Consider the following 26,282-nt stretch of genomic DNA (forward strand, 5'->3'; position numbering starts at 1 on the left):
TCCAGTCTTTGTAGCAGTGGCATCCCTGTATCTGCCTTTATGTTCCCCTCCTGTTTTTGGCTAAGAACACAGCATCAAAACTGCCAAGTGTAAGTTAATTTTGTTAGTTCGCTTTTATGATTTCATCCTCCAATGGTTTTTCATGGTATTGTTCCTATTTGTTGAAAGTTAAAAAGCAGGTTCACTTATTACACATTAATGCCTGCAGGAATGTATGGTATGTCAAATATATCAGCTAGACTGCATCACTGTGTAGGTGGGGCCATGTGTCCTAGATTGATGGGTACTACTTTGTATTGTGAAGAATGACTTTTATTGTGCTGAAGTATTTCCTAAATTATTTTGATTGCAGCCGTAGAAGCAAGCTGTAAGCTAAGAGGAGGTTAGCAATATTTATTTATGATAGTACAAATTTCAGTGCAATGTAGGCACATGATGTATGGAGACAAGGTAATGAATGCCCAAGGTCACAATGGAAGCTGGTACTAGGATTCGTAATGGTAATAAACTAGTCTGTCATCTTAATTCCACTTGACCTATGGCTACAACTGTAATCTGAGGAGTTTCTAAAATGCCATACGTTACAAAAGAAATAACGGAGTGCATAAAATAAGACTAAAAGCAAATTGAGTCAGCAAAATGGAAACAGATGGACCAATTACTATGCCTGAATTAGGATGGATCACTTTCTAACCATTTAAAGGTGTTTCATGTAAACGTTGCCCATCTGAGTATTTGTGCAACCTTGATATTTGCAAAACTGAAAGCAGTTATCCAGGTGACCATACACAGGCAACCGCTCTGTCAAATGATTGTTCAACTGATGGTTATGTTTTCAGGCTTCCTCCCGAGACCCCAATACACATAAATGTTTGAGTGAGGGTGGTAGCTTACCTCCTGGGAGAACAAAAGGATAGGGTGAAGAAATTCAGTTTGCCCAATCCCTTCCCCCCCCAACTGCACAGAGATCTTCCATAGAGCAGTGGGTAAGGCAGCTGTTCACTGTACAGAGGATCTGGGCTTCAAATCTTAGGGAACTTCCACACTTGAGTTTTTCTTTTCCGGTATAGAGTTCCGTCCTAGGGGCTCAATACCGGAAAAGAACTGATCCGTTTTATCCCCATGCATTCTGAATGGAGAGTAATCCGTTCAGGATGCATCAGGATGTCTTCAGTTCAGTCTTTTTGACTGATCAGGACAAAGATAAAACTGCAGCATGCTACGGTTTTATCTCCGGCCCCAAAAAATTGAAGACTTGTCTGAATGCCATTTTTTTTCCATAGGAATGTATTAGTGCCAGATGCGCAGACCGAAAAAAAGGTGAAAAAATAAATGCCAGATCCGTTTTTCCAGATGACACCTGAAAGACAGATCCTGCATTTCAATGCATTTTTCTGACTGATCAGGCATTTTTAAGACTGATCAGGATCCTGATCAGTCTTACAAATGCCGTCAGTTCGCATACATTTTGCCAGATCCGGCAGGCAGTTCCGGCGACGGACCTGCTTGCCGGATCACTCTGCCGCAAATGTGAAAGTACCCTTACTGAAACCTTTAAAATAATCTTTCCAGTGACCAGTGTTAAGCTTTTGTGCAATTTTGCACACTCAGCATAGACACTTCGTCAACGCATTGGTAGCAAAGACTTGGCACTACATTAAAGATTGGGTTAGTGTTCATTTATGTGTAGTTTTGGAAGTACAGAGCGATTTTGTAGGTTTTCCTTTGGTCTAACTAGTGTATTATGAGGCCTCAATTGAGACACTTGACTTTATTTGTGTCCACATTTTAATGACCTGTGTCTCATGTTTGTGGCACACAGATGTGTACATACATAGTCACCCTTATATTCTATGGTATGTACAGAAACAACCAAGTACTTTTGGAGAATTTGTACGAGCCACCTCTTTGCTGCAAACTGGGGTACACAGATACTCATTTTAAAATGCCATTGATGTGTTGTGCATCTTGGGAAACCACCTTTACCAGTGCTGAAACAGGCCAGAACATGATCATTAAAAAAAATTACTCTATTAGTTCTGAGGATAAAATATTTTACTGAACAGGCAGTACACAGTTGCACGTGATGATACTGAATATATACATATGTACAAAGCACAAGAGGGAGATCCATGGGCCACAGTGTGAGCATCCAATGGCCACCAGTTGCACACCACTACCCTAAACATTAGTGGACACGATCTTTAAAAGAACAAGCTTAAAACTGTCCCATCTTGTAATACGCAAGCACAATTTGTATCTCTGAACTGGATCTACCATGAGAATATTTCCTCCATGTACCTTCAGTGAACCCTGTCCATGCATCCATTTACATGACCCTCATGCGACAAGCATAAGCATCGTTTATTATCTTGCACTCTTAGTACTGTACAAACTATATTTTTCTTTCCAGTCAGACAAAGGGGTGACTTCCGAAAAGGCCACAAGGGACGGGTTCTGTATCAGGATCCACACTATATGATGGAACCTCCTTCTTAGTCAGACATCACTGAGAATCAATCACCAGCACTTTGATTATGGCACTTGCCTGTGTGGGTGGTCAAGTGTTCCCCTTTCTTTAATATTTTGGTGCTATTAACGTGTATGAAGACACATCCTGCTTGCTTAAAGGGAATCTGTCATTCACCAGGGTGCCATTCAGAAGCATGTGCCATATGCTAATGCCTGCACCTTCTAGTCTAATTGGCTGATGGGCCCCCCATGGTCCTGACCATGGCACATGTTTGCCGAGATCCCTTGCAGATGTTACCATGTGGTACCTCTGCACCGTTCGGACAGTGAAAACACTTAATAAAGAGCATCTTCTAGATGACTGTGAAGCTCCATGTAGATGAGTTCAATTTGTCTTTTACCAGTTGGTCTGGGCTAAGGCATGATTGTAGGTATTATGTGAAATCCTGTAGTGTTCTATCACGAGGATCGGTGCCAGATGACAATCTTAGCATTGCTCGATCTGTAAACTAGGGCTGTGATGGCTGACCTCCGGCACTCCAGCTGTGGTAAAACTACTACTCCCAAGAGGTACACTTGCTTGGCTGTTCTCAAAACTCCATAGAAATGAATGGAGCACACTGAGAGTCGTAGTTTTACTACAGCTGAAGTGCAAGAGGTTAGCCATCACTGTACTAGGGGATTGCTAAATCAGTATTGCCCTATTTTAAATAGTTTTTATCTCTGGGGCCCCTTCACGTATATCCGGCCATGTGGTTCAGTTCCCCTCTGGTGTGAAGCAAAAAACGCCAGAGGTGAAAGGAAGCTAGAACTTTGTTTTCTATGAGATTGTTCTCCTACCTCTGGCGCATCATTTGTGATGCCGGATGTCAAATAGCGCCGGAACGGAAAAAAAATGCTGCATGCTCACTTTTTCTGTCCGGTGCTATCCGCGTAGAGATGCCAGATCCGTGCCCTGAAGTGCAGTTCACATATATCAGTTGTGTCCGGCGCTCAGAATAAAACTGGCCGTGTAAACCGATCTATGTGACGTGGGCCTTACCCTCCAACAGGTGAATTTAAAGCCCCCGCAGCAGGCACCACCGGCAGAATACATGTCCATGTCTTCTGTTCTGTGAATGGACTCCTCACACCGGCTGTAATGCTGACAGCATCTCTGAGGTCCATTCACAGAACTTCACCTCTCTACAGCTCTGAGTTGGAGCCCCTTTCACTTGAAAACTAAGCAGTTCAAGTCATAAAGTTATGTTTGGGAATTGCTCTTAATGCAATTCCCTAATAAGTTTCTCTAAAGCAGAGTTCTGTTCATTACATTAGGTCGATATCTAAATAGCAATATATAGTACTATATTATCATTGATGTGTTGCAGACAGTGGTTTCAATGAAGAATGTTCCCAAAGCTGAAAATGATGTGCGGATTTAGTTTTCTGACCCGACTCACTACAGTTGTATCCTCAATCCCCCTTAGAACCATGAAGCAATCTAATACTGTCCTATCTTGTGCCATAAATCCTGAAGCTTTTACAGCTTGCCTCTGTATCCCTTGTGTTTGCTCTGAGTGCCCACTTACAGTCTTCATTTATCTGCAAGTTAGATAAATCGCATGCAGTAAAAATAGCTCGTAAAAGGGATTATAGTTTAAGACCTGACCCAAGCAGACTCTGCACCAGAGTCTTGTCATGCTGATCTGGGGTCAAGGGGGAACTAACTCTCCTTAGGGAGAGAGCACCTTAATCTGGGGTCACTGACATATTGTCTATAAAATAAAATAAAAAGAGGTGTTCTCTTTGGTTTTACATAGGACTGCAAGTAAACATACTGATGAACCGCAAATAGTTAAATGACAAATTCAATTATGCATTGAGTTTTTTTCCATACATGACATAAAAACGGTACACTTGAGTGACAGTTTGTAATGCTCTCTATCAAGCTTACCTTTAGAAGCCATTGTGTGTTGTTCTCCATGATGTTCTCCAAAAGCTGCAGTCTCTGTACAGAATCATCATAGTCCAGCGGAGCATCCCGTTGTACTGAATTAGACACATAGGGACTGGCAGGAGCAGAACGGCAGTTGTCCACCTCTGGCAGAAGAAAGGTGTAGCTACAAGCCCCATGCTGCACCTGATACTGCTTCTTTCCTGGGCTCTCCACAGCTTTCCGACTTGTTGCCAGGCTCTCATCAAAGCTCCTCAAGACCACCAGCAGCATAGTGATTGCAGATAGCCACATGACAATTTTAGTTTTTGTATGTCAGAAAATTATAGAAATCTTAAAAAACAAAAACAATTCAAGGCTTATTAACAGAAGATTTCAGTAATAAAATATGTGCAAAGAAGAGCGCTTTTAGTATTTTCCAAATCAAAGCTGTGTTGCTTTGGTGTGAGAGATTTGAAACCTGAAGTACTTAGTCTTAAACAGCGAGCAGATGACATGTGCACAGCCTGGCAGGACCACCCCTGTCCTGCTATAGGGGAGAGCTCTACTAAACCACGCCTGCTTCATGGGCTTTTGAGGGACTTTTACTCGAGACCCTGGGGAATGACAGATAAAACCAGATCATTTCTGTCTGCTGAGCTGTGGCATAGAGGAAGGACAGCCACTTCCCTTATGCTAAAGTCATTGAGCTGTCCAAGTGTACTGAACAATCAGGATAGGAAAAAGCAGCAGACCTGGAGCGCTGGCTTTTGTGTCACTATCTACTAACTCATGAAAGCATGCATGTGGATGTAAAACTAGCCATATACAGAGCAATAGTTTCTTCAACTATATCGACTAATTTTGTCCTACTTTAAATGAAAAATGAAATGTACATGTTCAAAAGCCAAAGATAGTGTTTGTAGACATTTATATGTAAAAAGTAATGACTCCTGATGTGTAGACTTTTCCCTCTTTATTATCAAAGCATGGTAACAACAATGAATACCAAAAAATTATTTCGATCCTTCGTAGTATTTTTTTTAAAATTTTTTGATATGGTATATACTGTATAAGTGAATCATACACGCTCCGTTGTTTAGAAGCCAGAGATCTCCACAAAGTAGAAGTACATTCGAGGAATGCAGCAGCCCAGAAAGTTAGGCATTTACTTCTCCCTTCTCATCTCTCACCCCTCCTACTACACAGAAATGCTCCAGACTGACTGCTCTGTTTTAGCTAGGCTGGGACTTGACTGATGGAGGGGTCCAATATATAGTAATACATACTTTCTTTGCAATAGTTTTGACCTGTCCTAGAATAGTCCGTTTTTTTTAAAGTAATAATAATTATCTATGGCATTGTCGGAACTTACATCCTAAGTCCTAGGGCTCTTTCACACCTGCGTTCTTGTCTTCCGGCATAGAGTTCCGTTGTCTATGCCGGAAGAATCCTGATCAGGATTATCCTAATGCATTCTGAATGGAGAGAAATCCATTCAGGATGCATCAGGATGTCTTCAGTTCCGGAACGGAACGTTTTTTGGCCGGAGAAAATACTGCAGCATGCTGCGCTTTTTGCTCCGGCCAAAAATCCGGAACACTTGCCGCAAGGCCGGATCCGGAATTAATGCCCATTGGAAGGCATTGATCCGGATCCGGCCTTAAGCTAAACGTTGTTTCGGCGCATTGCCGGAGCCGACATTTAGCTTTTTCAGAGTGGTTACCATGGCTGCCGGGACGCTAAAGTCCTGGCAGCCATGGTAAAGTGTAGCGGGGAGCGGGGGAGCAGCATACTTACAGTCCGTGCGGCTCCCGGGGCGCTTCAGAGTGACGTCAGGGCGCCCCAAGCGCATGGATCATGTGATCGCATGGATCACGTCATCCATGCGCATGGGGTGCTCTGACGTCATTCTGGAGCGCCCCGGGAGCCGCACGGACTGTAAGTATGCTGCTCCCCCGCTCCCCGCTCCTACTATGGCAGCCAGGACTTTAATAGCGTCCTGGCTGCCATAGTAACACTGAAAGCATTTGGAAGACGGTTCCGTCTTCAAATGCTTTCAGTACACTTGCGTTTTTCCGGATCCGGCGGGCACCTCCGGCAACGGAAGTGCACGCCGGATCCCAACAACGCAAGTGTGAAAGAGGCCTAGCTGGACACCTGGTGGCATTTTATCTGGTGAGAACAAAGGATCAAACTTTTGGGAATTCAAGAGGCCTGATCCTTCTTTCCTTCAAAATCTGCCATGGAGGGAGAGCCAGGACACCTCATACACGACAGATTGTTGCCAATCCTACCAAACCTGGCACCTATATAGAAGCTGAGAGTCAATTGTGTGCAATCTAGTCAATCCTCTCTCAACGATTCAGCAGGGCAAATCCCTTTGCTGTCCTCAGGGTTTGCAATATTAGTCTAAGTAAAAGCCATCAATCTGTTGTCCACGTTGCCAGCGTTACATTACTGTCTCAGGACAGGTCAAACCTAATACAGTGCAATCATGTTACTTTCTTGGGCACTCCTAGAAAGTGTTAAGAGGTACATCCGTAAGTACCTCACCTGGCTGGTAGAGAGTTAGGCTCATGTAGAGCTGAAGATTGCACGATAAGCAATGCAGTAGGAAGAGAGAGGGCTGATAAACACAAAAAGAAAACATGCCTTTGAAATTTGAGCATCTATCAGATTCTGTGATGGTTCTAAGCTAACTTTCAGTGTTAGGATGTAAATGCACTTTCTATGTAAAACGGCACATACCTCTTAGGGTACTTTCACACTTGCGTTGCTGGATTCAGACAGGCAGTTCGGGCAGTATGCAAACAGATACCATTTGTAGACTGATCCGGATCCATCTCACAAATGCATTGCAATACCGGATCCATCTCTCCGGTTGTCATCTGGAAAAACTGATCCGGTATTTATCTTTTTAACATTTTTAAAGGTCTGCGCATGCGCAGACCGCAAAACGGATCGGTTTACCCTAAACACTTGGGACCGGATCCAGCATTAATGCATTTCAATGGAAAATAATGCCGGATCCGGCTTTCCGGCAAGTGTTCCAGAATTTTGGACTGAGAAAATAGCGCAGCATGCTGCAGTATTTTCTGGGTCCAAAAACCGTCCAGTGACTGAACTGAAGTTGTCCTGATGCATACTAAACGGATTTCTCTCCATTCAGAATGCATTAGGATAAAACTGATAAGTTTTTTTTCCAGTATTGGGCCCCTGGGACGGAACTCAATACCGGAAAAGTTTAACGCAAGTGTGAAAGTAGCCTTGGCTGGTTGTCCAAGAGGACCACTCGTCTCACTCCTTGCACCTTTCTTATAAAGCAGATATTGAAAAGACGGGTGTCCTCATGTAAGTGCCGGACGCACTGGTTGGCAGTTTGGTGGATTGTTTCTTTACTATAACTATTGTGACCAAATGCAAAGAGGTATCTACCATTGGAAGAGAACTGTCTCTCTAGCAGCACCTTTTGGAAGTGGCTCCCTATGAGTCAGTCCACATTTTTAGCAAGAACAAGAAAAGGACAAGAAAATAGCCAAGCCAAATATCCATCCGCAGAAGCTGTTTTGGGGTGTTTGTCCCTTATCAGTACAGAATAGGATTCTGGCTGGCTGTCGTCAAAAGTAATAACTTTTTTCCTGTACTGTCCACATTATGTAAAATTTACTTATCACAATGTTACAAAAAAACTGTACATTCATTGTATGCTCTTGTACAGACAGAGTACAGCACAACCGGTTTCACAACATTGTGAATAAATTTATGAATTCTGTTATTCATTACTATCTGCAAAATGGGGTGTCAGGGAAGTGCAGTGCAATTTGATATTCTCAAGCTGCCCTGTTTTATGTTAAAGTAGTAGTATTTTTGGAACTGTAGTGGTTTCAGTCTATTCTGTCATATTCATAGTACCTTTCACACCAGAATACTTCTTAAATAGTCTCAGCTCATCACCATCCGACATACACACAGTATTTTTCGCCCCATAAAATGCACTCTTTGTCAGTACATCTTATAGGGCAAATGCTAGTACAGTAGGACCTGGGAGCAGTGAATACACCACTCCCTGGTCGTCTTCTGCCAACGCCACACACTGTACTGTGACCTGACATTGGCGCGGCGTGTGACCTCACATGAGGCCAGCGGCATCCAGAACAGGAGAGGCGAGTTGATTTTTTTGGTCTGATTAAGGGCTCACTTAAGCAAACGTATTTTGCGTTCTGTATACGTGCCATTTCTGCGTTCCGCATACGGTCCGTATACGGAACCATTCATTTCAGTACGTCCGCAAAAGATGCGGACAGCATTCTGTGTGCTATCCGTTGCTCCGTTCCGTGGCCCCACGAAAAAATTACGAGTCTTGTCTGTTTTGCGGACAAGAATAGGCATTTCTATAATAAGCCTCCTGTTCCGTTCCGCAAATTGCGGAAGGCAAACGAGCGCCATCCGTGTTTTGCGGATCTGCGATTTGCGGATCGTAAAAAACAGCACGGTCGTGTTCAGAGCGATAGTGTAGCAAAGGGGAGGCGGCAAAGTTTGTTATATTTGCCAGTACTAAAGATTCAAAGTTCTCTGAAAAGTTAGTGGCCATTTAAGCATTGTTCTTTTGCAGGAGAACAGGCTGAACTGGATGGAAGTATGTCTTTTTTCAGCCTTATAAACTGTTAGTATGTTACTCTAGTGAGGAAAAAGTTACAACCGCATTCTAAAAAGGTCAATGAGCTGTGCAAGTATGCAAGGTTTGGAAATTTTAATTCAAAAGATAAGAAAACATATTCACCATTTGTTTAACCTTACAATTTGACAGTATTCTTCTAATTTCCCCCAAGCAATCTCTGACTTTTAGAAGAGAGTAGTAGGGATCGACCGATATTGATTTTTTAGGGCCGATACCGATAATTTGTGAACTTTCAGGCCGATAGCCGATAATTTATACCGATATTCTGGGAATTTTCATTTTTGAGAAAAAAAAAATTCCTACACAAATCTGCTGAAAATTAATGTTTATTGTTAATGTGTATTTTTTTTGTTTATTGTTAATGTGTTTTTTTTTTTTTTTTTATAAATCTTTTTCATTTATACTTAATATTTTTGTGGTTTTTTTTTTACTAACTTTTAGCCCCCTTAGGGACTAGAACCCTTGTCCTATTCCCCCTGATAGATCTCTATCAGGGTGAATAGGATCTCACACTGTCCCTTCTGCTCTGTGCTTTGTGCACACAGCAGCATGGAGCTTACCATGGCAGCCAGGGCTTCAATAGCGTCCTGGCTGCCATGGTAACCGATCGGAGCCCCAGGCTTACACAGCTGGGGCTCCGATCGGAGGAGCAGGGGAGAGGGGATCCTGTGGCCACTGCCACAAATGAGTAATACTGGGTGGGGGGGGGGCGCACTGCGCCACCAATGTTTTTACTATTGGCCGGGATTGGGATGGGGGTGGGGGGCGCACTGCGCCACCAATGATTAATACTGGGGGGCTTGGGGGGGCGCACTGCGCCACCAATGAAGATAAGTCTCTCAATCATTCATATACAGGAGGCGGGAGCTGGCTGCAGAATCATATAGCCTGCTCCCGACCTCTATGAGCCGTAGCTGCGATCCGCGGCACCTGAGGAGTTAACTACCGCGGATCGCAGCTATCGCTCATAGAGGTCGGGAGCCGGCTATGTGATTCTGCAGCCAGCTCCCGCCTCCTGTATATGAATTAATGAAAGGCTTATCTTCATTGGTGGCGCAGTGGCCACAGCCCCTCCCCTCCTCTTATGTTCTCTCCTCTCATTGGCGGCAGCAGCAGCAGCACAGGGGGAGGGAGACACTGCTTCCTTCTCCCTTGTGCTGCGGAGGGAACACAGAGAGCGCTTAGAGCAGCGCGTTCTGTGTTCCCAATATGTTATCGGTATATCGGCAAAATAGATGCCGATACCGATAACGTTCAAAATACTCAATATCGGCCGATAATATCTGCCAAACCGATAATCAGTCGATCCCTAGAGAGTAGTCCACTTTCTGTCTGCTAACTTGATGGCAGAAATTACTGTGCTACAGCAAATAGCTGTGGTAACACCATGATGGTCTACTCCAGGAATCAGCAACCTCCGGCACTCCAGATGTTCTGAAACTACAACTCCCAGAGTGCTCCATTCACTTCTATGGGAGTTGTGAGAACAGCCGAGCATGTTTGCATGCTGGGAGTTGTAGTTTCACAGCAGCTGGAGTGCCGAAGGTTGCTGATCCCTGGTCTACTCATTAGGTACACTGGCGTTTGTAGGATTGTAAGGATATAGTGTATGTCAAAGGCACAGGAGAGGCTGCAGATTTCCCTTTACAGCAGCATATCACAGCTCCAACCCAGTGCAGCTAGTGGCAAAGAGGTTTGGCAGCAGCCTTACGTCATCTGCTTGAAACAAGCTGACGGAGATTCAACAACGACAGTTAACCACCTCAGCCAACCTAGCTTAAACACCCTTAACCACCTCAGCCCCCAGTGCTTAAACACCCTGAATGACCAGGCCACTTTTTACACTTCTGACCTACACTACTTTCACCGTTTATTGCTCGGTCATGCAACTTACCACCCAAATGAATTTTACCTCCTTTTCTTCTCACTAATAGAGCTTTCATTTGGTGGTATTTCATTACTGCTGACATTTTTACTTTTTTTGTTATTAATCGAAATTTAACGATTTTTTTGCAAAAAAATGACATTTTTCACTTTCAGTTGTAAAATTTTGCAAAAAAAACGAGATCCATATATAAATTTTGCTCTAAATTTATTGTTCTACATGTCTTTGATAAAAAAAAAATGTTTGGGTAAAAAAAAAAATGGTTTGGGTAAAAGTTATAGCGTTTACAAACTATGGTACAAAAATGTGAATTTCCGCTTTTTGAAGCAGCTCTGACTTTCTGAGCACCTGTCATGTTTCCTGAGGTTCTACAATGGCCAGACAGTACAAACACCCCACAAATGACCCCATTTCGGAAAGTAGACACCCTAAGGTATTCGCTGATGGGCATAGTGAGTTCATAGAACTTTTTATTTTTTGTCACAAGTTAGCGGAAAATTATGATTTTTTTTTTTTTTTTCTTACAAAGTCTCATATTCCACTAACTTGTGACAAAAAATAAAAACTTCCATGAACTCACTATGCCCATCAGCGAATACCTTGGGGTGTCTTCTTTCCAAATGGGGTCACTTGTGGGGTAGTTATACTGCCCTGGGATTCTAGGGGCCCTAATGTGTGGTAAGTAGTTTGAAATCAAAATCTGTAAAAAATGGCTGGTGAAATCCGAAAGGTGCTCTTTGGAATGTGGGCCCCTTTGCCCACCTAGCCTGCAAAAAGTGTCGCACATGTGGTATCCCCGTACTCAGGAGAAGTTGGGCAATGTGTTTTGGGGTGTCATTTTACATATACCCATGCTGGGTGAGATAAATATCTCGGTCAAATGCCAACTTTGTATTAAAAAAATGGGAAAAGTTGTCTTTTGCCAAGATATTTCTCTCACCCAGCATGGGTATATGTAAAAAGACACCCCAAAACACATTGCCCAACTTCTCCTGAGTACGGGGATACCAGATGTGTGACACTTTTTGCAGCCTAGGTGGGCAAAGGGGCCCACATTCCAAAGAGCACCTTTCGGATTTTACCGGCCATTTTTTACAGATTTTGATTTCAAACCACTTCTCACGCATTCGGCCCCTAAAATGCCAGTATAACTACCCCACAAGTGACCCCATTTTGGAAAGAAGACACCCCAAGGTGTTTCGTGATGGGCATAGTGAGTTCATGGAAGTTTTTATTTTTTGTCACAAGTTAGTGGAATATGAGACTTTGTAAGAAAAAATAAAATAAAAAATCATCATTTTCCGCTAACTTGTGACAAAAAATAAAAAAATTCTAGGAACTCGCCATGCCCCTCACGGAATACCTTGGGGAGTCTTCTTTCCAAAATGGGGTCACTTGTGGGGTAGTTATACTGCCCTGGCATTCTAGGTGCCCTAATGTGTGGTAAGTAGGTAAATGACCTGTGAAATCCGAAAGGTGCTCTTTGGAATGTGGGCCCCTTTGCCGACCTAGGCTGCAAAAAAGTGTCACACATGTGCTATCGCCGTATTCAGGAGAAGTTGGGCAATGTGTTTTGGGGTGTCTTTTTACATATACTCATGCTGGGTGAGAGAAATATCTCGGCAAAAGACAACTTTTCCCATTTTTTATACAAAGTTGGCATTTGACCAAGATATTTATCTCACCCAGCATGGGTATATGTAAAAAGACACCCCAAAACACATTGCCCAACTTCTCCTGAGTACGGCGATACCAGATGTGTGACACTTTTTTGCAGCCTAGATGCGCAAAGGGGCCCACATTCCTTTTATGAGGGCATTTTTAGACATTTGGATCCCAGACTTTTTCTCACGCTTTAGGGCCCCTAGAATGCCAGGGCAGTATAAATACCCCACATGTGACCCTATTTTGGAAAGAAGACACCCCAAGGTATTCAATTAGGGGCATGGCGAGTTCATAGAAATTTATTTTTTTGCCACAAGTTAGCTGGAATTGATATTTATTTATTTTTTCTCACAAAGTCTCCCTTTCCGCTAACTTGGGACAAAAATTTCAATCTTTAATGGACTCAATATGCCCCTCACGGAATACCTTGGGTTGTCTTCTTTCCGAAATGGGGTCACATGTGGGGTATTTATACTGCCCTGGCATTCTAGGGGCCCTAAAGCGTCAGAAGAAGTCTGGAATATAAATGTCAAAAAATTTTTACGCATTTGGATTCCGTGAGGGGTATGGTGAGTTCATGTGAGATTTTATTTTTTGACACAAGTTAGTGGAATATGAGACTTTGTAAGAAATAAAATAATAATTTCCGCTAACTTGGGCCAAAAAAATGTCTGAATGGAGCCTTACAGGGGGGTGATCAATGACAGGGGGGTGATCAGGGAGTCTATATGGGGTGATCACCCCCCTGTCATTGATCACCCCCCTGTAAGGCTCCATTCAGACGTCCGTATGTGTTTTGCGGATCCGATCCATGTATCAGTGGATCCGATCCATGTATCAGTGGATCCGTAAAAATCATACGGACGTCTGAATGGAGCCTTACAAGGGGGTGATCAATGACAGGGGGGTGATCAGGGAGTCTATATGGGGTGATCACCCCCCTGTCATTGATCACCCCCCTATAAGGCTCCATTCAGATGTCCGTATGTGTTTTGCGGATCCGATCCATGTATCGGTGGATCCGTAAAAATCATACGGACATCTGAATGCAGCCTTACAGGGGGGTGATCAATGACAGGGGGGTGATCAGGGAGTCTATATGGGGTGATCACCCCCCTGTAAGGCTCCATTCAGACGCCTGTATGTGTTTTACGGATCCGAACCATGTATCCATGTATCCGTAAAAAACATACGGACATCTGAATGCAGCCTTACAGGGGGGTGATCAATGACAGGGGGGTGATCAGGGAGTCTATATGGGGTGATCACCCCCGTCATTGATCACTCCCCTGTAAGGCTCCATTCAGACGTCCGTATGTGTTTTGCGGATCCGATCCATGTATCAGTGGATCCGTAAAAATCATACGGATGTCTGAATGGAGCCTTACAAGGGGGTGATCAATGACAGGGGGGTGATCAATGACAGGGGGGTGATCAGGGAGTCTATATGGGGTGATCACCCCCCTGTAAGGCTCCATTCAGACGCCTGTATGTGTTTTACGGATCCGAACCATGTATCCATGGATCCGTAAAAAACATACGGACATCTGAATGCAGCCTTACAGGGGGGTGATCAATGACAGGGGGGTGATCAATGACAGGTGGGTGATCATGGAGTCTATATGGGGTGATCACCCCCGTCATTGATCACCCCCCTGTAAGGCTCCATTCAGATGTCCGTATGTGTTTTGCGGATCCGATCCATGTATCAGTGGATCCGTAAAAATCATACGGACGTCTGAATGGAGCCTTACAGGGGGGTGATCAATGACAGGGGGGTGATCAATGACAGGGGGGTGATCATGATCAGGGAGTCTATATGGGGTGATCACGGGTTAATAAGGGGTTAATAAGTGACAGGGGGGGGTGTAGTGTAGTGGTGCTTGGTGCTACTTTATTACTGAGCTACCTGTGTCCTCTGGTGGTCGATCCAAACAAAAGGGACCACCAGAGGACCAGGTAGCAGGTATATTAGACGCTGTTATCAAAACAGCGTCTAATATACCTGTTGAGGGTTAAAAAAAATCGCATCTCCAGCCTGCCAGCGAACGATTGCCGCTGGCAGGCTGGAGATCCACTCGCTTACCTTCCGATCCTGTGAACGCGCGCCTGTGTGCGCGCGTTCACAGGAAATCTCGCATCTGTGACTGTGCGCAGGGCTGCCGCCTCCGGAACGCAATCCTGCGTTAGGCGGTCCGGAGGCGGTTAAATACACAGCTATGCAGAGTTGTAAATTTGTAAATTAAATAGTCAGGGGTTATCTGACCACTTGTAACTGATGATCTATCCCCTGGATAGGTCATCAGCATCTGATCGGGGGCCTGGCAACCAGGACCCAGCAAATAAGCACTTCGGCTTTCTCGCTGCTTACCCTAGGCCAGCTCAGCCCCATTTAAGTGAAGCAATGATGTCACTGGCCTAGGCTAAGCTGCAAAATGGCCACAGGCAGCTGCAAAATGACCGCAGTCCTGAGTGTCGGACCCCTTTCCCCCCCCCCCCCCCCACTTCCCCAATCAGATGCTGATGACCTATCCATAGGATAGGGAATCAATTACAAATGATTGGATAACCCCTTCTGCTACAGAATACATAAGTGCCATCCAGGGGCGGACTGGGAACTTAAAGTGGCCCTGAAAAAGTCTGCCCGTGGCAGCATCAGGCTAGAACTAGCATGATACACTGTATTGTATGGTTCACTTTTATTATAGAATATTTAGTTGCGCAAAACTAGTTCACCTAAGAGGTAACCCATTATTTTCTTTCAAAATGGTTCATTTAGTGTACGGCCACAGAGGCAACAATGCTACAGATCTTCAGCAAAGTATTTACCGGTGGAAAATACACAGCAGTAATTAGAATGCTCACAGTCCCACCAGTTTATAGATTTATGGCTGTTCTCATCTTAATATTCACAAGACAGCAAGAATGAGAAGATTACCCATAAACCTTACAGTCCTAAAAACGTTACAGTCCATCAATAACTAATAAACCACATGCGGTGTGTAACACAGTTCATACTGAAGAGAATCCACCACATTCAGAGTTGATACTGTAAGCAGGTCCAAGCATTGAATTTATCTCGTATATAAATGCTCTTAACCAGTGATGGCCAGTTCGCATTGTTCGCCCGCGAACATCTGCGGGCCGCCATTTTTTTTCATAAGTCCGGCGAGGCACAGGTAAGCCCTTACCTGTGCCTGTGCGCGAGCCGGTCTGAAAACAAGTGCGGTCAGCGGGAGCAGGCAGTTCCGAGAACAGCCACCAGGGGCCTTCATCGGGCTGTTCTCGGAACTGCCTGCTCCCGGTGCCAGCACTTGTTTTCAGACCGGCTCGCGGCACAGGCACAGGTAAGGGCTTACCTGTGCCTCTCCGGACTTGTGAAAAAAGATGGCAGCCCGCATATGTTCGCGGACGAACAATGCAAACTGGCCATCACAGCCCTTAACCAGAAGATTAAAATGTCTGACTGGGATACCTATGCATTCACCGGAAGGCAAAGTGGGAGAAACTCCATAAGTTATCGTTGGTGGTAAAGGACACATTAGCTATCCCTATTACACCTCAGCTTCACACAGCTATCCCTCTCCCTGGTATCTCAATGTTGGCTCCCGCCCTTACAGGGGCTGCACAATCTGCCCCGATGTCTGGTTACCCTATAATCACACTTATTTGCTCCCAACATACTTCATCCTCGTCTCTGATGAATCAACAAGGGCTATGCAAAAGGGGTTCCTACATACAGAAAGACATCCTGGGTAACTAGTCCAGAGTTCCCCAGGTGATTGCTTCTGGTCAGCAGTTTTTAGGGGCAATTGATTAAAAGTAATGTTTTAACCTTCTCATCCTTGCTGTCTTGTTGCAGCATTTTACAGTAGCAGCAAAAAGGATGAGATTGTAAAAAAAATCTCATCAGCATGCTGCTGAAAATGCCCACAATGTCAAATTTTACATTTGCAGCACGTCCATTTATCCTGTGGGGTTCTGCCGGCAATACAGAGGTTAAAATCTGTGTCAATATTGCCATGTAATTTATGTAGATTTTTACATGGATCCATTGTGGATTTGCGTTGAATGTTCTGCTACAAAATACAGTCGTGGCCAAAAGTTTTGAGAATTACATAAATATTGGAAAAGTTGCTGCTTAAAGGGATTCTGTCACCAGGTTTCACCCCCTCCAGATAAAAATATGGTTATGTTCAGGGAGCTTTCACGATTCCTAATGTGGTCTTATAAATGTAATCTGTAGGCTCATTTTGCTAAAATAACGCTATTACTAACCTGTCATTCAACAAAATAAGGTGCCCAAGGGGATGTAAATGGATCCAAGCTGCCGCCCGCACCCGCCGCTGTTCGTGCCCAGTTCCGCCTTTCCCGACCTCAGCGCCGCCTCATAATCCTGTGTGACGCCTCCGGCTCTCCCTCCCTCCCCCCTCCTTCTGCTCTAACATCTTGCGCGTGCGCACAGGGCTCTGCCTGATGCGCCCGTGCAGACTTCTCCGTTCGGCTTCATAGAGCGAAGTGCGCATGCGCCGGCACTTCGCTCAACCTCTCGATGACCTGCACACTGGCAGAGCCCTGTGCGCACGCGCGAGATGTTAGAGCAGAAGGAGGGGGAGGGATGGAGTGCCGGAGGCGTCACACAGGATTATGATGCGGCGCTGAGGTTGGGAAAGGCGGAGCTGGGCACGAACGGCGGCGGGTGCGGGCGGCAGCTTGGATCCATTTACATCCCCTTGGGCACCTTATTTTGTTGAATGACAGGTTAGTAATAGCGTTTTTTTTAGCAAAATGAGCCTACAGATTACATTTATAAGACCACATTAGGAATCGTGAAAGCTCCCTGAACATAACCATATTTTTATCTGGAGGGGGTGAAAGCTGGTGACAGAATCCCTTTAAGTTTTTATAATATCAATTTGCATATACTCCAGAATGTTATGAAGAGTGATCAGATGAATTGCATAGTCCTTCTTTGCCATGAAAATTAACTTAATCCCAAAAAAAACTTTCCACTGCATTTCATTGCTGTCATTAAAGGACCTGCTGAGATCATTTCAGTAATCGTCTTGTTAACTCATGTGAGAATGTTGACGAGCACAAGGCTGGAGATCATTATGTCAGGCTGATTGGGTTAAAATGGCAGACTTGACATGTTAAAAGGAGGGTGATGCTTGAAATCATTGTTCTTCCATTGTTAACCATGGTGACCTGCAAAGAAACGCATGCAGCCATCATTGCGTTGCATAAAAATGGCTTCACAGGCAAAGATATTGTGGCTACTAAGATTGCACCTCAATCAACAATTTATAGGATCATCAAGAACTTCAAGGAAAGAGGTTCAATTCTTGTTAAGAAGGCTTCAGGGCGTCCAAGAAAGTCCAGCAAGCGCCAGGATCGTCTCCTAAAGAGGATTCAGCTGCGGGATCGGAGTGCCACCAGTGCAGAGCTTGCTCAGGAATGGCAGCAGGCAGGTGTGAGCGCATTTGCACGCACAGTGAGGCGAAGACTTTTGGAAGATGGCCTGGTGTCAAGAAGGGCAGCAAAGAAGCCACTTTTCTCCAAAAAAAACACCAGGGACAGATTGATCTTCTGCAGAAAGTATGGTGAATGGACTGCTGAGAACTGGGGCAAAGTCATATTCTCCGATGAAGCCTCTTTCCGATTGTTTGGAGCATCTGGAAAAAGGCTTGTCCGGTGAAGAAAAGGTGAGCGCTACCATCAGTCCTGTGTCATGCCAACAGTAAAGCATCCTGAGACCATTCATGTTTGGGGTTGCTTCTCATCCAAGGGAGTGGGCTCACTTACAATTTTGCCCAAAAACACAGCCATGAATAAAGAATGGTACCAAAACACCCTCCAACAGCAACTTCTTCCAACAATCCAACAACAGTTTGGTGAAGAACAATGCATTTTCCAGCACGATGGAGCACCGTGCCATAAGGCAAAAGTGATAACTAAGTGGCTCGGGGACCAAAACGTTGACATTTTGGGTCCATGGCCTGGAAACTCCCCAGATCTTAATCGCATTGAGAACTTGTGGTCAATCCTCAAGAGGCGGGTGGACAAACAAAAACCCACTAATTCTGACAAACTCCAAGAAGTGATTATGAAAGAATGGGTTGCTATCAGTCAGGAATTGTCCCAGAAGTTGATTGAGAGCATGCCCAGTCGAATTGCAGAGGTCCTGAAAAAGAAGGGCCAACACTGCAAATATTGACTCTCTTTGCATAAATGTCATGTAATTGTCGATAAAAGCCTTTGAAACGTATGAAGTGCGTGTAATTATATTTCACTACATCACAGAAACAACTGAAACAAAGATCTAAAAGCAGTTTAGCAGCAAACTTTGTGAAAACTAATATTTGTGTCATTCTCAAAACTTTTGGCCACGACTGTATATCCCATGTGAATGTACCCAAAGAACTTTACAGGAAGAATTTTACATGGACACGTTCCTCAAATATAAATCTGGTGCTGGTTCTCGCCCAGACCTTTCCAAGGTACTGAACCGACCCTGTAGCTGTGTTTTACTGATCTGACTTTCTGGATTATGTCGCTTGTACATTATCACATATTTAACAGTTCTTAATGACCTATTCACAACCCTGTCATGTTACTACACGTTTATTGTGTTGGCTGGTTTGCTATTTTCAGGCTTCTTATCACATTGAAGTGAAGTTGAATTTCAGCATTTTATCTCTGAAGGGAGACTCCAGACAAGGTCTCTGGAGGGTGTCCTGGGAAAGTTAACATCTTTTTAACCTACATTTACATGTTAACATACAAGTTGTAACAATTATTGCAGAATCTGAAAACGCAAAAAGATCAAACTAGCGATAAAATCATCGTATTGGTATCGGTAATTGTTGCATAACTCACAGTACATATTACACTATGAACAAACGTCCCTTTGAATAATAACAAAGATTGTACTAATGGAAACGGTAGATAATCCTAATAATTGGTGCAAGACACTTTTAGCATATCTTAACTGAAGAAGGAAGAATAATTAGATAGGATTGGATTTGGATAAGAAGATGATCAAGAATATAATCTACTGGTAAGGGTCCTCCATCCCTCATAGGTTGTTGGCATATCTTTAATGAAGTGATCTCCATAGGCTCTCATCATTCAGTTGCACCAATAAGTTAAAGGGATTATCAATATCATATTTGTGGGGGTCTGACGCCTGGCCCTCCTACTGATCAGCTGTTGTGGCAGCCACCAGGAACTATACATTGTATGGAGCTGGAAGCAGAATACTCTACCCATGGTGATTTGGCTATGCTCGGGGTAGCACAGCTCATCTCCCATTCAAGTGGAAAAGAGATGAGCTTCAGTATATTAGATGGAGCCTTTTGCTTCCAGCTCCGTCCACTGTATAATTTCCATCAGATGCCAGAACAGCTGATTGCTGGAAGTGCTGGCTGTCGGACCTCTACCAATCTGATATTCATGTCCTGATTCAGGTCATTAATATCTAAGTCCCGGGAAACTCCTTTAATATTCAGTAAGAAGTGCTTCAGCCTCTTCCAGCTGGCCAACCCTAAATTGGCCAACTGGAAGAGGGGCTATCTGGGAAATGATAATGATGACCTATCCTCAGAATAGATCATCATTATCACATCAGATGTGGTCTAAGTCCCGGAACCCCCGCCGATCAGCTGTTTCAGGGAGCCGCTCCGCTCACCAGAGCTCTGTTGAGCGATGCAGGCTCCCGTCATTGCATAACCACTTTAAATATTAGATTCTTTAATAGTCAGACTGTTTTTTGTACCTATGTGTTAGTTAGCTGACCGGCTGTCATTACTCACAGTGGCCATAATCAGAATAAAAAGATCTTTCTGCCGAAGATAGCATGCATCTAGAAACATATAAAAAAAACACAGGAAAATGGCAAAAAAAAATTAATGAAGTAGTACAGCTAATAGATCTGTATATTTATAGATGCTGCTGGTAAAGATGACACTAAAGGGAATCTTTTAGGAGAGTATAGCCCCCAAACTACCACCACTGCCTTACAGCGTATATTAATATACATATCCCTTAATGTACAATCAATACCTATACTTGTCACAGGCCCTGTTTGCAAATGAGGTTATTGGAGTCATGGGGGTGGAACTGCTTGAGTGGACAGTCAAAGTTGGCATGGCAGTTTATTGCCCAGATTGGCCTAATTGATATCCCTGGAGTAGGTGTAGTTATCTCAAGCCATTCTAAATTTTGTGCATGTGTCATTATCTCCTGGATTGCCACCAGCCTCTTACAGTGCCCCGGATCTAGGGGTATCTGCAGTTGCTGTTATGTTGTGTATTATTATGTTCTGCTGTATATTCCAATAGAGGAGGTAGGTTGGCAATGGTTGACAGGAACATGGATAACCACCCTGTTACTCCCTTATTGGTAGGAGTGGGCTGGGACTACTTCCTTCCAGGAGGGGGAGTTCCAGAGTAGAGTGTGGAAGAAGGATGACTATTCTCCTGTGAGACCCTTACTCCAGGAAGATTGCCAGAGTCAAGATACAGACAGTGACCTAAAAATTCAGCTTTACAGACCCTGCTGCTGGTGAGGAAAAAACAGGTCAGACACCCATCACCTAGAATAACCACCAGGCCATGCTAATTTCAACTCTTCATTACACAGAGGACACTTATATCCACAACTGCCTGCATGTGCATATTGTTGCCACATAACCAGCCACCATACCTCCTAACCTGGTTCCAGAAACTACTTTGTGTACCTACTACTGCTGGATGTACCATAAGTTCTATTTTGTGAACAGTGACTTTTATATTTCTCTTCACTTCTGGCCTGCTTTTTCAAGCAACCTATCCACTGCACTGATCCCCAGGGAGCAAAGGCCTGAAGGAGTACACTGTGACATAACACCTCATCAGGGCCACTACCACTCTTATCCTCTGCACCAGCTCCTCAGAGGCTCGCTGCACTCTCATTAACAAAGCTTCCAGTACCTGTCCTAGAAGGTTCTTGTTCTATCTTCATACACGTTCACACAGTGTGCAGTCTGACATTCAGCATAAACCATTCCTGTCTTCCAAATAAGAGGACTGTCCTTTGTAGTCTAACTTGTTTATTGGTCAATAGGTTGTACTCTATGCGCGATGCGAATGAGTGAGAGATTGTGCGGAAAAACTACAAGATTACAAAAAACATGTATAAGTATAATTTATAGAATAGCATGCAATGCCTAACCTGACCACCCCAATAACCCCCATAAATGATACCAAAGTATTCACATGTAATATGTAGTGTATCTTTATTAATAAAAAAATTCATAGACAAGGTGAATACAAAAAAAAAAGGAGGAGGAGGTAGCTAATCTCCTCACTCCTGATACCCCTGATAGAGGGAATCACACAGGTACTCAGCTCAATTGATGATGGTAAAAATATCCCTGGGTAAAACATGCATAAAAAGCCCCCAAAATTCACAGTGGAGATGATAAAATGAACACTGTGAAAAAATGGATAAAGGTTGAAAATGACCTATTCTATACACACAATGAATGGGGACCAATAACAGGCTGGAGCTGTGTCCAGTCACAGGATGGCACAAGATGTGTCAATGGGTCCGCATATCAGAGTGTGTATACAAGGGCTAATGGTGACCACAGCTACTAGCTGCAAAAGACACTGATACAATATGCAACAACAAAAGGATCACAGTGGATATATCATTGAACATACAGTAGGATAAGACTGCATGCAGGTGGTTTTGAAAAACCAGTGGCCTGTAGGAGAGGTGTCCAATCATGAGGTCATAAGTCATGGCCCAGTGATGGACCCACTAAACCACACACGCATTACAAAAACAATAATACTGTGAGGAACAATTACCCATGTTGAACGAAGTACCCGAGGCAGAAATTGTGCCTATGCCCCAACGCGCGTTTCGCCACCCTACTGGCTGTATAGAATAGCATGTACTGTAACATTTGCATAACACTGAAGCAGATGGTAAAATGGCTGCCTAACATAGGACTACATGTCTAACGAACAGTAGTAACAACTCCCAGAGTAACAATTACAACTGACTGAACAGTTCTGCATAACATAATATTCCTGAAACAAAGGTAGATCTCTCACCAGATATACTTTTACAAGGATGGTGGAGTTTGAGAAGGAGATATGCAGAAGGACAGCTCTGCTGATGTGTACTGGTGACTGGAGACTTATCTTTCCCAGGATGCTTTGCACTTCCACAATGCTTTGCACCACCCACAATGCAGCAGTCTTTGTAACAGGAAAAACAAAGTGTAATACAGCTTAACCACATTAAACACTTGAGAAATACCAAAACCCTGGCAGAATGAAATAGAATCATTTTCTAACCCTGCTGGGCAGAACAGTGCTAACTCTCTAACCCTACCCATCCACCAGCTATTAGTCAAGAACTGAAATGTATGGTAGATCTGGTAGTTTAATTTTGGTAACATATCGACTCCACAGTTTGAGCCTGTCATGTAGCATGCTCCCTCTGTGCCTATGCATCCCATTTTCCTTTAAAGGCAGCCCTATAATGTGTAATAGTGCCAGCTCTTGTGGCAATGAGTTTAAACTCTTTGTAGGAGTGCTATTTTTGGTTCACTTAAATATAATATGATAAAAACTAGTGTTTTGAGGTTTCGTTTGCCCACTGTTGAGAAAGAAACCAGACAACGTGGAATCTCCTGGGAGTACTGAAGGGATTATGTAGGGAAGATCTATAGTGCTCATGACTAGCTAGTATGGGAGCCTCTGTCATCTGAAGAGCGCACTGACAGCTAGACAAGAAGATAAGACTCCTGTAGAGTGCATGAAATACTATATAAACACTACCCGCATAGAAGCTTTTGCTGCCATATTAGTTTGTGTTTTTTATTGTAGAACTCATTGTGTGTATTGTATTGATTGTTTGCTTTGTGTTCCATTCTAAAAAATATAGTCAGTATTCATTTCACTAAATTTTAGCTTCAGAAAATGGGAAGCAAAATGTCACATTAATGAAGCAAAATATTAGTCTAAAGTAAGCGTAAAATGAATAGAATTGTCTAAAATGTCAAGCGAAATGTGCAAATTTATCATAGAATGTGAGCCACTGTGGTGCATTTGGCACCTCTTCTGTCTGCCTGGTCTACTTTTAAGTTGGCTAAATTTAGAACTATTAAAAAATCTACCCGCCTGTTTTTATGTTTTTTAACCCTACCAATGAAAACGCAGATTGTAAACTTTGAAGCTATAGCATACACGGCGCTTCTTAATGGTTTTTACAACAGTGATTTATGCAAGGGCCGGTTAGTAATGTGTGGGAGCCAGGAACTGTGATGTCAAATGTGCATAGTTTTATGTCCTCCAAAACCGCAATCCTATAATTTGGACTGCCTAGTAAAAAAAAAAAAAAAAAAAAAAAAAAAAAAAAATTATCAAATAATCAACTTCAGGGTTTCCAAGCCTGCGAGTGAACCTAGTTTTTGATGTGTGTTTATGAAAGGGCTACTGATCTGCCCTGTGATATTTAGATTTCATCATAACTTGCCTTGTAGCGGATATCAGGTCTTAAACTGTCTGCTCCATAATGAATTGTACATTGCTTATCCTAATCTCATTTTATCTGTTCACTTTTATTCAAACAGTTCGCCTTTCCTGGAACATAAAACAGGCCATAATCACACATGACAAGCGCTTCAGCCTTGAATAAAACCAGCATTTTCCACATACCAGCATGCTTTACTTCCACTGTTACTTACAGTGAAGTAAAGCTTGATAAGGATGTTTACGAAGATAGATATACAGTTCTGTTCTGCTTAGCGAGCCGTCACCTCGTATGTTCTTGTCAGAACACATTCTCTATTCTATATATTTATGTTGGTAGTTTCAACTTTAGCACCCAAGGGTTTTTGGAGAATTCAGAATGCAAAGCTGTTAAAGAACAGCTTCCTTCCTACTGTAAAGACACTTACACAGAGTCATCTCCAAAAAGTGTAAATGTGGAAAAGAAAAATGGCAGAGGTCAGAGGTGCACCACCAATGAGGCCAGGTGAGGCAATCGCCTCAGGCAGCACCAGGTAGGGGCAGGGGAGAGGCATCAAGAGAAGGGCTTGATGATGCGCGATCTACGCGAAACGCTTCCACCCGAGGACACCATGGAGTTTTTTTTATTTATGTAAATAAAAGTTACATTTTATTTTAAATTCCAAGGCGCTGGACCTATTGAAAATTTGTTACTGAAGTCTAATGAATTCTGTAACTTAAATTGTCAGGAAAACTTTTCTGAATGTTGCATGGCCATATTGTGGTATAATAGTAGTAGTGCCTAACTGGTGCCACACATGTGCCTGATCTTCTGCCCCAGGGGAAGGCAGGTTCATATGGTGCCACTGACTTCACCAAAATGGCCAGTTTAGATCCATGTCAACAAGAGAAAGTGGGAAGCCGATTACAGCTCTGCGAGAAACAAAGACCAAATAGAAAAATAGTCTGCTGACTGTGACACTTTGCTAATTAATTTTTTCTCAAAAAAGTTAACTCCACCCAATAGGAAAGTATATTAGGAAGTAATCACGCGAGTATAATTGCTTTTGTATCCTATTTTATGTTGCTCCCTTCCTGATGTTTTTCTGTGTCCACTAGCCAGGTCTCAGTTTCTGACCTTTCACAGTGTCATCCATACAAACATGTTCACCAGGTAACGGTAACATAGAATTGAGGTACACCCATACATACTGTACTGGTGGCATCACAAGTAAGTTCCACCAATACATCTTCAGAAGAAAATTCAATACAACCAGATTTTTAATTTTGCAATGTTAAAGCAACCCATTAGGTCTTAAGACCAAAGTTATGTCCTCCAGTATGCCTCTGCCTGACAATATGTGGGACATGGCTGCTATTGACAAGTATTATTTATTTCCATACGCTAGGACAGGAAGTTGAACAAAGTTGGAGCCAATTCCCAGATGAAGGAAACATCTGACAAACAGTTCTGTTTCTAACATTTTTTATGTACAGTATTTTGGTTTATATTTGCTGCACATGTATGGTTAACTCTGCATCGCCTGAACCACCGGTCTGTGCTCTGTTCAGGACATCAAAGCAAAGGTCTCAGCACTGATATGGCTCAAATTTTGTAATGAAAGTTTCAAGGGGTTGTCCAAGATGGGAAAAAGCTTTCTCACAGATATAGCACCATACCTGTCTGGTATTGCAGACCAGCAATTTTAGGCTGGCGTCACACACAGGTTTTTTTGGGCTTTTTTATGGCATTTTGGTGCACTTTTTTTTGCTGGTCTCTCTTGCCTCGTTTTTACAAGCAAAAAATGACCACTCTAGTTGTTAAATGGAAATCTGTGGCAAATTTTCAGTGCGGTAAAAACAGGCATTTTTTGGTAGGGCCGTATTTTCACCATTGAGTTGGATTTTATATGTCAGTGGCATTGTTTTCATATTGCAACATGCACTGTGTCTAGTGGGTTTTTCCCCCTCTCATTGCCTAGTGTTTTTCTTCTATAGAACTCCATTGTTTTTTTTGGGCTTTTTTTGCTGCTTCGGACAACACGTGTACTCTGTGTTAGTATTTTTGACTGAAATTAATGGAACGACTTAGGTGTAATTACACATGCTCACCACTGCAGATGCCACGGCGAGCAGGTAAAGAAGAGGAGGCTG

General features: G+C 43.3%; 2 protein-coding genes across 2 annotated transcripts in view; one reads left to right on the forward strand and one right to left on the reverse strand.

The window, feature by feature from the left end:
• Window positions 1-4,867, reverse strand: part of ANGPT2 (angiopoietin 2) — a 47,508-nt gene extending 42,641 nt beyond the window's left edge. The window contains exon 1 of the mRNA XM_040428548.1: window positions 4,409-4,867. Coding sequence (XP_040284482.1) covers window positions 4,409-4,702 — 294 coding nt within the window. The 5' untranslated portion in view covers window positions 4,703-4,867. The remainder of the gene's footprint in view (window positions 1-4,408) is intronic.
• MCPH1 (microcephalin 1) overlaps window positions 1-26,282 on the forward strand; it is a 298,662-nt gene that overhangs the window by 141,583 nt on the left and 130,797 nt on the right. The window lies entirely within an intron of this gene.

The sequence above is a fragment of the Bufo bufo genome, chromosome 4 (assembly GCF_905171765.1).
Source record: "Bufo bufo chromosome 4, aBufBuf1.1, whole genome shotgun sequence".
In the NCBI taxonomy this organism is placed as follows: Eukaryota; Metazoa; Chordata; class Amphibia; order Anura; family Bufonidae; genus Bufo; species Bufo bufo.